The sequence below is a fragment of the Symphalangus syndactylus genome, chromosome 9, assembly GCF_028878055.3.
Source record: "Symphalangus syndactylus isolate Jambi chromosome 9, NHGRI_mSymSyn1-v2.1_pri, whole genome shotgun sequence".
In the NCBI taxonomy this organism is placed as follows: domain Eukaryota; kingdom Metazoa; phylum Chordata; class Mammalia; order Primates; family Hylobatidae; genus Symphalangus; species Symphalangus syndactylus.
In genome coordinates, this window is record NC_072431.2 from 91,744,107 (window position 1) to 91,756,821 (window position 12,715).

At 38.6% G+C, this 12,715-nt stretch overlaps 1 protein-coding gene across 5 annotated transcripts in view; it reads left to right on the forward strand.

Annotated features, from left to right (window-relative positions):
* The window catches only part of VPS41 (VPS41 subunit of HOPS complex), a 213,798-nt gene that overhangs the window by 178,082 nt on the left and 23,001 nt on the right, over positions 1-12,715 (forward strand). For all 5 annotated transcript variants that reach the window (XM_055293371.2, XM_063609643.1, XM_055293370.2 and 2 more), the window contains 5 exons: positions 2,584-2,711; positions 4,071-4,215; positions 6,109-6,150; positions 6,296-6,346; positions 8,739-8,876. In XM_055293371.2, the coding sequence (XP_055149346.1) occupies positions 2,584-2,711; positions 4,071-4,215; positions 6,109-6,150; positions 6,296-6,346; positions 8,739-8,876 (504 nt within the window). The remainder of the gene's footprint in view (positions 1-2,583; positions 2,712-4,070; positions 4,216-6,108; positions 6,151-6,295; positions 6,347-8,738; positions 8,877-12,715) is intronic.

Here is a 12,715-nt window from a genome sequence, read left to right on the forward strand (position 1 = left end):
TGAATCCATTCCCCAAATTTCTGAAGTAAAATTTCAGTCACATTAATATATAAGAAGATTGTAATCTAAATGGAAAATATGTGGTCTTTTGTTCTGGTCTCTTGCCATCCTTCCAGGGGTTACTTTGGTAGAATTTGGATGGAACTTTAATGAAAACTGTATTACTGATTCTTTTGCACTTTTCTTACCAAATCCTGGTGCATTACAGAAGCAGCTTCTATCATATTGTTTTCACTTCTAAATGTTATTTAAACAAATTCACAGTAGTTCAATAAAGTATTAATGGAGTTATGTAATAGTAATAATGTACTATTTTTTATATAAACCAAAAAGTGACTGAGGCAGATCTCAATTGATTTAAAGGTTTATTTTGCCAAGGTTAGGGACATACTTGGGGAAAAGAAACAGGGTCTGTGTCCTGTGCTATTTCCAAAGAGAGTGTTGAGGACTTCAAAATTTAAAGGGGAAAGAGCAAGCAGGAGGCAAGGAGGAAATTTTAAAAACAAATAAATAAATAAGTAGCGGGAGAGTAAGCAATGAGGCACGTGGTCACATTCCAGTGATGCTCTGATTAGCTCAGGGAATCTACGTTTTACATGTAAAAAGAGAGAAGTGGGGGAAAAGTCAATTTATGCATTCATCTCTTGCTCAGTAGATCTAGCTTTGACATGAGATAAAGGAAGCATGTGAAATGACAGCTCTCTGGGAACAAAAGGAAGGCAATTTTTGCATGACTCAGTTCCCTTAACTTTCCCTTTGGCCTAGTGAATTGGGGGTCCTGATAATTTATTTTCCTTTCACATTTAATAACGTGGACGTTTTTAATTCTCTTTACTGTCTTATGAACATGTTTTTGTTCTAAACGTTGTCAAGGATCAGTAAGTAAACTGTTCCATCATACTTTGAGTTATAAAACATGAGGTCTAAAGTCAGGAATCGGGGTAGAGACTGAGCAAGATACTGGCCCAGAATCAGCTGTGGGACGGAAACAGGATCAAATCAGGGAACCACAAAATAGAGATAGCCAGGGTAAGAGCCAGGGGATAAGACTTGAGCCAAAGTCCCAAATTCCAACATAAAACTGGCATTAGAAGCCAGAGTGGAAGGAGGACCAAGATGGTGACTTGTTAAAGGTATAGAATGCTGGACAGTTTCATTGTGGGAGCAGCCCTGCCCCAAGCAGACTGCCACGGTCAGTTGTGCTGGCTGTACAGTGCACAACTGCATAACCAGTTGCACCCAGCAGCCCAGGCCTAAGTGCATTAGAGGACTCTTGGTGGTGGGGAAAGTAGCTGACTTGGGTAATATCTGTAAGATGTTAAAGCTGTCATCCAAATGTTACAGTTAGTCCAGAATGGGGACAGAGCAAGTCCAACCTAAACTCTTGTCCATGCACTTTATAGAAGGAACAGGATACCTTTCTTAGTTGTACATTTCGTAAAACTAAGGACAGAAGTAGATGGCACGACCTGCCTCCCAGGAATGCTAAATGGAGATTTATTGCACAATAATATTCCCTGCAACTCTTCACCACACCCAAACCCATAGTCTGAAAATTGATGAAATATTTATTGAACAAACTTTTAATCATATAATTGTTTGGTCTGTTATGTGACTAAAAGTGAATACTTTTAGGGATAGTTTAAATTGTTCGGTTTGTTTTGAGAATTTAGGAGAAACCAAACTCAGTTTCTCATGCTATACTCTCACAGCACAACACTTCTGTGACCAAATGTCTGGGTTTTTCCACTACACACCAAGAAAGCAATTAGTTCTGCAGTGGACACCAGCTGGGTGTCCTCTAATTCAGTTCATTCTGACACTGTCTACATGAAGATAGCATCAGATCCTGCAGGCTGAGGGCTCAGGCCCACAAGACTGCCCCCACGTCAGACGTACCAATCACAAGTTATAGGCTGTCACCTGTACTTCTGACTGGTCAACTATAAACTGGCATTCCCACTACCACCTCCTTAGATTTGACTCATTTGCTAGAGCAGCTCATAGAACTCAGGGGAACACTTTACTTACATTTACTGGTTTATTATAAAGAATATTGCAAAGAATACAGATGAACAGCCAAATGGATTAGACGCAGAGGGCAAGGTATGTGGGAAGAGGCATGAAGCTTCCAGGCCCTCTTTGGATGCGCCACCCTCCAGGAACCTCCAGGTGTTCAGCTCTTGGGGAGCTCTCCAAAGCCACTCCTTTTGGGTTTTAATGAAAGTTTCATTACTTAGACATGATCGATTTAAACATTGTGCCATTGGTGATCAGCGTAACCTTCAGCCCCTCTCCCCTCCTTGGAGGTTGTGGGGCAGGGGTGGGGGTAGGGCTGAAAAGTTCCAACCCTTTAATCCTGTCTCGGTCTATCCTGTGCCCAACCCCATCCTTAAGTTACCTAGGGGCTGCTAGCCACCAGTCAGCTCATTAGCATGCAAGAAGACACATCATTTTGGAGATTCTAAGGTTTTTAAGAGTTATATGCCAGGAAACAGAAGAAGACCAAATGTATATTTCACAATATCACAACTATTATTCTGTTGAACGAGTGTTCTTTTTCTGTTTTTCACGTTTGGTTAGGGTTTTGCCACATTGATCCGAGAATGGCCTGGAGATCTGTATAATAATTCAGTCATAGTTCAAGCAGTTCGGGATCATCTGAAGAAAGATAGTCAGAACAAGACTTTACTTAAAACCCTGGCAGAATTGTGAGTATACTTAAATGTTTCTTTTTCCATATCGGTCTGTGTTGAAAAGTTTTTCATACTTTAGATTTGGCAAACTCCAAGTGGAGAGGATGCATTTTATACCATTTTCCTACATTCCCTCTTAGTAAAAACCTTTCATAAACCTCAAATGAGTAGGAGGTAAGGACATGTGTGAAACTGTACAATTGCAGTGTAATCTGTTTCCCAGAGAAGAGAAACCCTAACGCACAGCGCTTAGGAGAGGCAGTGGTTAAGAAACAAAAGGGTGCCAAATTTTAGATCACTCAAGCATAACAGTTTCCCAATGAGCGAGGCTCTGGATTCTGCTTTTCTAGGGTCTTCAAGTCAGTTAATTTAATCTCTCAAATGTCAATTCCTTATGGGATGATTTTAAACTTTAAAAGAGATGTCATAATAGAGGACTCCCTGACCCTGGGTCAGGGCTCAGAAAATGGCAGCTTGGTTAATATTTTTCATATTTCTTGGGCACATTCAGTGATGCAGGCTTTGTGCGAGATGCTTATGATACAGAGATAGATAAGATATGCTCTCAAGTACCTTCCATCTAGGGAAACAAGAAGTATACTGCAGGTCTAGCCAAGACGACCATCCCTGCATCCACCTCTCCTCAGTGCCCCCATCACCTTAGACCACTCCTCTCCCTTCTTTTTTCTTCTTTTGCCCAAAACCAAGAAAGGTATACCAAAATGACCTAGAACTCTGGACGTATTGGATTTTCCACAGAGGAGGTTGTGTTTATGGCATTCTAAGTTGAAATGCTAATCATTTTCTCTTGGAAACGTTGTCCTGTTAGATGCCCCTTAGAGTCTGCAGCACTGTTCGTAATGGACCAACAGTACAGCTTCAGTTCAGTGAGCTCTCAAGAGCTGACTTAGGGACTTAATGTGAAAAACATTGTTTCAATGGAAAAACACATTTCAGTTAGACACAGCCCCCTTAAAATCAGCTTTTGGAATATTAGCCATTTGTCAGCTGAATACTGCTTGTAAGAATTGGAACGGATGTTTCTGTTACTAAAATGAGAACTTCATCCTGGATCCTAGTTTCTTTGCTGTATGGATGTTTGTAAAACTTTTGAGACTGAGACCCCCAAAAAAGACCATTTTTATTACTTGAATATTGTGAATTTTCTGAAATTTTGGCAACATGAGAGGCAAAGTTCTGAGAAAGAAATACTTATTGGTCATGTATAGTTAAATCCCAAGGAATATTTTTTGAAATAAAGTTAACTTTTCTCTCTAAAGGAGTGTTTCCATTTTTAATATTGTGAACCACGATCTCTCTGTGTTTTAATTAGAGCTGTTGATGAATATTAATGTAAAAAATTTGTATTACCAGGTACACCTATGACAAGAACTATGGCAACGCTCTGGAAATATACTTAACATTAAGACATAAAGACGTTTTTCAATTGATCCACAAGCATAATCTTTTCAGTTCTATCAAGGATAAAATTGTTTTATTAATGGATTTTGATTCAGAGGTAATGTGCTTTTTATTTTAGTACTGTCAATTATTTTTACTATTCCAAATATTTAATACTTAGATATCTATCCAAATGCTGGATTGGTGAAAGAATCACATAACTTGGCTGTATGCTGACAATCTTTAGAACACTCTCACCCTCACTAGATGTTGTTATTTTAGTTGTTTGGCATTCAGGAATCCTTTTCTTAATGTGGTTATTCTGTGAAAGCAATTCAAATTTGATAGAGAACTTTTAAAGTTGTGTGTGTGCGTGTATAAAGTAATTTCTTGCTAAAACAATTCGTATAATTTATAGAAACAAACCAGGTATATGCTTTGACTCATTTATCCCTCCTAACCTGTGTTGCAGAATTTAAAAATTAAGTGAACTTCCGTCTTGACCCACTTATTACTATTTTATTTCTTGGTGTTCACGTATCCAGCATGTGGGGTTTCCCCTGGTTTGAGTTGATGCTCATGTCTAGGACATGTGGAATATGTTATTTTATTGTGTGACAAATTTGAATAACCTAATAATAAATTTAAGCAACCTAATGAGTGGACCCAGCCACAGCTCACATTGGCTCTTGCAAAGTGATGCAAGCTGTGTGTGTGTGTGTGTATGTGTGTGTGAAATAAATCTAATTACAAGTGCTCGTGACAGAAATAATGAGGTTTATAAAACAGTGTTCTTATTCAAAAAATTGAAATTTTTGATAAACCTAAAAGTAGAACCCTAAAGGCTCCAAAAAGATTAATGCATTTTTCAATTATATTGTACTGTATTTAGAGATATTGTGTGCTATTTAATCTCCACCAACTTAAACTTAATTTAGATAGGACCTAGAGCTACCTCTTTTTCTCAAAGATGCTTTAGCCCTTTTTAAAATACTGAGTGAAGTCTTTAGGGACTACAGATTTACAAAGAATTATGTAGCTCCAAGGAAGTTCAGGTAGAGAGGCTCTGCTTGTCTGGCAGAGGATGAGATGCTTATGTAAAAATTAATTACATTTTCCTCATATCTAGTCTCCCCTCATGCACCCCCCTCCATGGTTCTCCAGAGCCTCGTTTTGCATATGTAGCTGTGGAAAAAAGATGAATGAGCCGAAACTAATTGCTATTCTAGAATGTGATCCAGATGTAAGGAATCAGAGTCTTCTAGTTAGAAGAGACCTTGGGGATAATCTACTCCAACACCCTCGTATTTCAGAGAGCAAAAGTAGCATTTGGAGCAGACAGCTAGGTAGTAGCAGAGTCCAGAACAGGGCCCCCAGGTGTTCTGTGTGAGGCTCAGTCTGGTGTGCTGTTTTCCCTCTTCCTCTTGACATAAACTGTCTAATTTGTGTTTCCCGAATGATAAAAGTGGCTAAAGTAAATTCTGAAAGTCCAAAAGCTTTATGTCATTATGCAATTTCAGGTATCTCATTCTCTTTCTGGCTCTTATTCCCTTCTCCTCATAAAACCAGCTCCTTCTGTCTGTGGAGTCTCATAGGGAGACTAGGTCAAAGTTGAAGTAGCCAGAAGAAAAGCTCATTTTCTTGATATACTGGTAAAGAGATGCTCTCCATAACTACTGAGAGTCTCATGAGAAGGTGTGAAGGTATCCGAGACATCGGGGGGCGGGGGGCTAGGATATGGGCAGTCAAGATGTTTTGTATTTGGTAAGTTATAGCAAAGCACCATTTTAGTGGTATGTAAAACACATAGGCTTCAGATTGAGATGCATTTGAAAATGCATTTCTTCACATATATCATTTTCCATAAGAGCCATTGTAAAGCTAAGGGCCTCCTTAAGTATACAAAATAAGCCTTCCACCTGTGAACAGTGGTAGCTACACTGCATTGTGTTTAGTCTTCTCTTCTAAAATAATGGATTTCATTGACTGTGGCTTTTTTTATATGTTTCAGAAAGCTGTTGACATGCTTTTGGACAATGAAGATAAAATTTCAGTGAGTGTCATCATTTGTTTTTATATGTGTTACCAGATGAACGTCTGGGACTCCTATAGCTGTGAAGAAGAGAGTTTATCAGATAATTTTGCAGCTGGCTTTCTGTCCTCATGACTCCACCTTGAAACTTTTCTTTTTTGTCTAGATTAAAAAGGTAGTGGAAGAATTGGAAGACAGACCAGAACTGCAGCATGTGGTGAGCACGGCAGTCTCCTCCTTTTGCCCTTTTGATTGACCGGTGGGTGAATCATCTTTCAGTATTGGTGCGAGGAGGATACTGGAGTGAATTCTTCAAGGAGGTTAATATTCCAGTTGGCGGTTTCACCACAAACAATGTTCTGTAATTACCAAAATGCAGCATGTGCTGTGAATTCAAGGTCAGGGATTAATTGTAGATCAGGCACTTGAATTTTGACCCACAATTGAATTGTGATGGAAAAAAGTTACCAATCTATCTATTATATTACTATAATATAAATATATGTAACATAACTATATATTTAACTATAATGAATGTTTTTGTGTTACGTCATGTCTGGGAATAAGCACTCTCCCTCTGTAATTGCCATTAAATATAACCATGGCATACATCACAGTAAAGGCCAGTATGGCACTGCAGATACTGTACCAAGTTTTCCTGCTAAGGAAATGTCAGATAACCATTCCATATCCAGGACCACAGAGCGATAAAAGGGCAGAGCCTCATTTCTTTTGTCCCTCACCATGACTATAGCTAATTCCATATTTATGGTGTGCTATTGGTGGTTGTGTAATTAAGGCCTGTTATTCTAGATTTCTTTGGGGGGCTACTTCGATTCTCTGCATTGCATCATCATGAGAGTAAAGCAGGAATAGTTGTTTTCTATGTCCTTTAAAACTTATACAAGAGAAAACTTCAGCACACATAGGGATTATATCAGTAGGACTATGGGTATCAGATACAGTAAGTGCGCTTGTATCTTTGCACATCTCATTGCACCGTAGGAGGAGGCTTAGGGAATAGAGCATTTTTTTCAAAAGTCAGTTTTCTGCTTTGAAGCTTTTGAAGACTGCAGGAAGGGAATGAGAGGCACCTTTTTTTCTCTTTTGCTCAGATGCTATTGCTGCATTGTTCATGATTGGAAATCTCAAGATTATCTGCTTCCCTAAGCAAGGCTCCACACTGCTAGCCACCTTGGGAATTCATTTATAAAGTAGTGATTTCTGACCTACTTAAGCCACGAGACAGGATTACGGGCAGTAGCTATCTGTGTGACAGTGTAATCAGTGCAATGGTAAAGTGGTGGCACAGCCCACACTAACATGGCTCATCTTCCCTGCCAGGCAATGGCTTGTCTCTATAAATTTGACTCAGCATTCATGTGACAGGGCCTCCCCGTCCTGTTTGCACTCTGGGAAACAGCACCACGTATCCCCGCTCAACACACTGATCCCAGTGCCAGTGGCCTGGCGGTGGTGTTCGTCAGATCTCTGCCTGGCACATGAGTTCAGTCTACTGCTTGTACTGCTCCATTTTGCCTTAGGAAGAGGTGAACAGGAAGCCTGAAGATTGGTTTCTTAAGGTGCATGTGTCCATGGTTAGGTGTCATCGTGACTAGATTCAACAGCAATAACAAACATCAGTGCATTTACAGTCTTAGCTGCAGGGCGGCCTGGTGCTCTATGTCTGTTATAAACCAATCCACTTGGAAACAGCCACCCAAGGTGTTAATGCGCGTTGCAGGATTGGTGATTAAGTCTTCCTGTCTTCAGTAGATTGTGGGGTTTTTGTTTACATTTAATATTAACTAAACATTGAATTGTTTTCTCACTTCTGAGTACTGTATTGATAGACTTAATCTTGCCTGTGAGGAGAAAGTGAATTACTGATTTCCTCTGAAGTCAATTAACCTTTTTTCAGACAGCTAGGGTAAGGAATCAGTTTTGAAAACTGTTTCAGAACACCTGCATTCTTATTGATTTTTACTTTGTATTTTTGTTTTTGATGTTACCAGTTTAGGCAGCATTTCATTTGAAGAGTCAACAAGGAGGAGATGCAGAATGTATGGAAATGAGTTTAGTGCCCGCTACTTGAGTTTTTAAGAACATATGCTTGTCCCAGGATTCTGCCCTCTTTTATGTAAAATAGTTTTTATGACCTGGGAAGACCACTCATCTTTTTATTTCTGAGCCAAAGCAGATATCAATGATGATATTGACAACTACTGTCATTAACATTTCTGTAGTTCTTGGTGTATGCTAAGTTCATTGGTTCTGAGTGATTTCGTAATGGCAACTCATTTAATTGTCACAGTAACTCAATAAAATTTTTGTAGATAAACTGAGTCTCAGATTAGTGACTTGCCTAAGGTCACAGTTGGTACGTGGCAGAGTCAGGTTTTGGGGCCCTTCTAGAGAAAGTATATCAGAATCCTTTGCTCTCCCAAAGGGTTTTCCTTTCCACTTCTCCATCACCTAGAGATTTTCCCTGAAGACTGCTTCTCCCCCAACCTCTCCATGGCAGGTGTTTAGAGCTAAAAATAGCAATGTTAGTCAGGTACTGCTTTTCTTATTTTAATGGATCACGGCTTATCTTTTGTTCCTTTTAGTATTTGCATAAGCTTTTCAAGAGAGACCACCATAAGGGGCAGCGTTACCATGAAAAACAGATCAGTCTTTATGCTGAATATGATCGACCAAACTTACTTCCCTTTCTCCGAGACAGTATCCATTGCCCACTTGAAAAGGTAAGGCACAGACTCCCCCACTTGTACACTTTGGATGAAGAGGTTGTCATTGACGGTAAGTTGTTTGTCTTTCTTCTCTTCCTATCTCTGTTCATCCATCTCTGTCCAGGGGGAAGACCGTTGCTCTCAAAGAAGTAGGTTTTTGGCTGGGACATTCTGTCAAGAAAAGATCTCATTGGATTAGACTTTGGTGAAGAGCTGAAGCATTTCTGTGATAGGTTTAATTGGAAGAACAGTTTAATCCAGGGTCTAGGACTTAATCAACCATCAGGCAAAAATGATATATTAGGAGTCTCAGTCCATCTCCCAGGATCAGAGTGACACCTCAGAGTCAGAGCCTGGGAAGGAGACACAGACTGTCCTAAGCCAGAAGCAGTTGCTCCAGTCAGGAATCAGGTTTGATAAACAAGGTCATAGCTTAGGTCCTGCATCCTATCTTCTTTAAGTGTCTACCCTATGTTTTTCTTTATTTCTCCTACATCCTACATTCCACTATAATTATCTGCTTACTAGTCTCTCTCTCCTGGAAATTCTTCAAAGACAAGGAATTTGTCTTACTCATTTTGGTAAATCTAGTACCTACCACACATTAGACATTTACTAAATGTGTGTTGCATCATGAGTGAGAGAATGAGTGAATACAATATATACATGCAAGGTCCTAGTTCAGGCTAAATAAGGACTAGTAAGTTTTATGAGACTGCTGTTTCAAAATAAACTGAAGTACTTAACTATATATGTGCTAACGACTGGGCAGCCTTAAAGCCAACAGTATTATGTCCTACAGTTCTCAATACCATCTACCACTAACATCTACAAATGTCTGACTAAATTTGGATGGCCAGATGCTTTTGAAAGTCAGCTGTGTGGACCAACAAAATAAAAAACATATTTGACCCATTAGAGATATGTGCAAAGAAGCTGGATGATAACACAGTTTATGTACACTTACAACTTCCATGTATGCTTCCTTAGCCCACGATGATTAAATGCATTGGAGTACTGTGAACCAATTTAGCTCAATGGATTTTTAAAGTCCACAATTAATGAAAAAAATCTTGCCTGCCTGTTAACTTATAAAACAACGTTAGCATTTTATATTTGGGGCCCTAAGACATTTTCTGAGGACTTAATTTGGAAATTCATTATCTTACTCTAAAAGTAAAAACAGATACTACCCTTTTCTCTCACCAGAGGACTTTATAACCTGGCAATAGAGTGAGAATCTTATTCTTTGAACAGTGCTCCTTCATTTGTTTCTCACTTTTCAAGAAAACGTTGTATATTTGCAGAGAGGATGTGGCAGTCTCCTGAAGTCTCCTATTGACCTCTGAGACAGAGAGGTCACATGTGGGTGATTAACAGCCCTTCCCATTCCGTAAGCACAAGGTGCAGAGGCGCCACCCAGGTTCCAGTATCTCTGTATCGCCCACACACTTTATGCCCACCTGGTTTAAAGTTTTCGGGTCTAGTAGTACTCAGTGGAAGACACCCTGCTCCACCCAGTAGGGAGCAGCAGAACGTTGCAGACCTGCATGTGATGCTTCCTACACATACGGCTTGCTTAGAGCATTTGTATAGACCTTGTAGAATTTTTCTCTCTTGTCCACTGAAAACAACATATTGAATGTAAAAGAACTCAGCACAAGCATAGTAAAACCAATTATGTTTTAGACACAGTTATTTTTAAAAATTTATCTCATGTGTCCCACTGAAAGAGAATTTTGAGCATGGATCAGAGGTGGCAATGGTGGAAACAGACCATTATAAGATAATCAAGTAGTAATCCATATTTTTAGGACTCCCTAAATAGGTTTTCATGTTTCAGGTTATTGAGACTTCTTCATAAGAGATTATCTTTTTGTCAGGATGTGTTGTGGGAAATCTGTATATTTGTAGAAAACATAGCACTTTACCCTATCAGGTACCCAAAGCTGTCTTAAAGGAGAGGTTCATGACAGTATTACTAACTCAAGATTCTTACTCCTTTTTCCTTAAAAATAAGTTCTGGTTAGGTGTGGTAGCCCACACCTATAATCCCAGCACTTTGGGAAGCTGAGGGTGGGAAAATAGTTTTGGGCCAGGAGTTTGAGACCAGCCTGGTGAACATAGCAAGACTCTGTCTCTACAAAAATAAAAACATTAGTCCAGTGTAGTGGTACGTGCCAGTATTCATAGCTACTCAGGAAGCTGAGGGAGGAGGGTGTCTTGAGCCCAAGAGTTTGAGGTTACAGTAAGCTATGATTGCACCAGTGCACTCCGGCCTAGGCGAGAAAGCAAAACTCTCTTTAAATAAATAAAAAAGAATAATAAGAAAGAATTCTGTATATACTCAGTCATCTTAGAAACAAATCCCTTTTATGTTTACATGTGACATGAAAAGCTATCATATGTACCAATTTGTGAATGACAAAGTGGATTTCTCCAATTAAACGCATCCCAAGCTTGCTAGTAAAGGGCACGGAATACCTGTCTGCCTGTTTTGTGTAAAGAGCAACACATAGAAAATGTGGTCTCTTTTTCTCCTGAATATGAAATTGAGAACTTTAAAATTATAATGCCTCCCTTTCCCCAAAGAAATTTCTGTCTGCTTCCTTAGAATTTAGAGATTGTTGAGTCCTGTTGGTACAAGAGGATTTTTTGTTCTTTGTTTCTACTTTAAATGAGAAGTGTTTAAGCTTTCAAAGGCATATTCAGAACCCACTGATGCACTGTTGTTTATAATTTACCTCTGGCAGAATAACACTATATCTTTCTAATTTTGGTTGTCTTCCTTTGCTGGGGATTGGCTAATTGTTGAGAGGAGGTGATTTCAGATTGGCAACTGATTGAAATCTTCAAGAATCTAGGTCAACCTTATTTTGAATTGATTGAAATCCCACAATCAATAGTATTTGGCCCAAAACTTTGGAAAGATCCTGACGTCACATCAAAAGCCCTAGTTATAGTTATCAAAGGCCAGAGTTCAGGATTTAAAATCACCAGGACTCTGAAATTCAAAAATTAATCGTAAACTTTTATGAAATTGTTTGTTCTAAAGGAAATACAGAGTTTGTGGGAATTTATAACATCTACAGCAATTTTTAAAGATAATAAAAATTATTTGTATTTCTTTTGTGCTTTATAATGTATGCTGTGCCTTCATGTATATTGTTTTATTTAATCTCTAAAAAAGTGCAGTTAGGTGGATAGAGTAATTTTATACATGACAAGCCAAGTCTTAGGGAGCTGGAAAAAAGCCTAAAGTCTAGAGCTAATAATTAGTTGAGGGGTCAAGATGTAGAACCTGAACTTAATTTTAGGCTCTGTATTTTTTCCACTATGTTGGGGAATCATTTTCAGGTTTAAAAAGTTAATGGAAATAATAACAGTAACTAAAGTATTTCCTAGTATTGCAAGAATCATGAAAGATTATTTTTTTTATCTGTTAAACTGTCCTGTAATTTACAGATGTGGTCATCAGGCACTGGTTTTCATTTTGCAAATCTGATTTGCTTGTGCCTAGAGTGGTTAAGAGCAGATCATCAGTTTTATAGTTTGGCAGATTTATACTGGAATTTGTGATCGCTCTCATATCTAATAGTATTCACAAGGTGGCAGTATTTCTGAATTTGGAAGAATAAAGCTGAGAGATGCCAAGTTTGCAGATTTTCATTAAAGAAATGTAAAGAGAAGATTGGATAAAATATGATGAGATCAAGGATAGGTAGAAATAATTATTTAATTTACATTTGATAAGATTCTTATTAGTTACCCTCTTTTCTAACTTCATTCTTTACCTTCATACTAAATCAGAAAGAGGAGAATTAAAATATTTTTTTGCATCATTTTTTACTCAA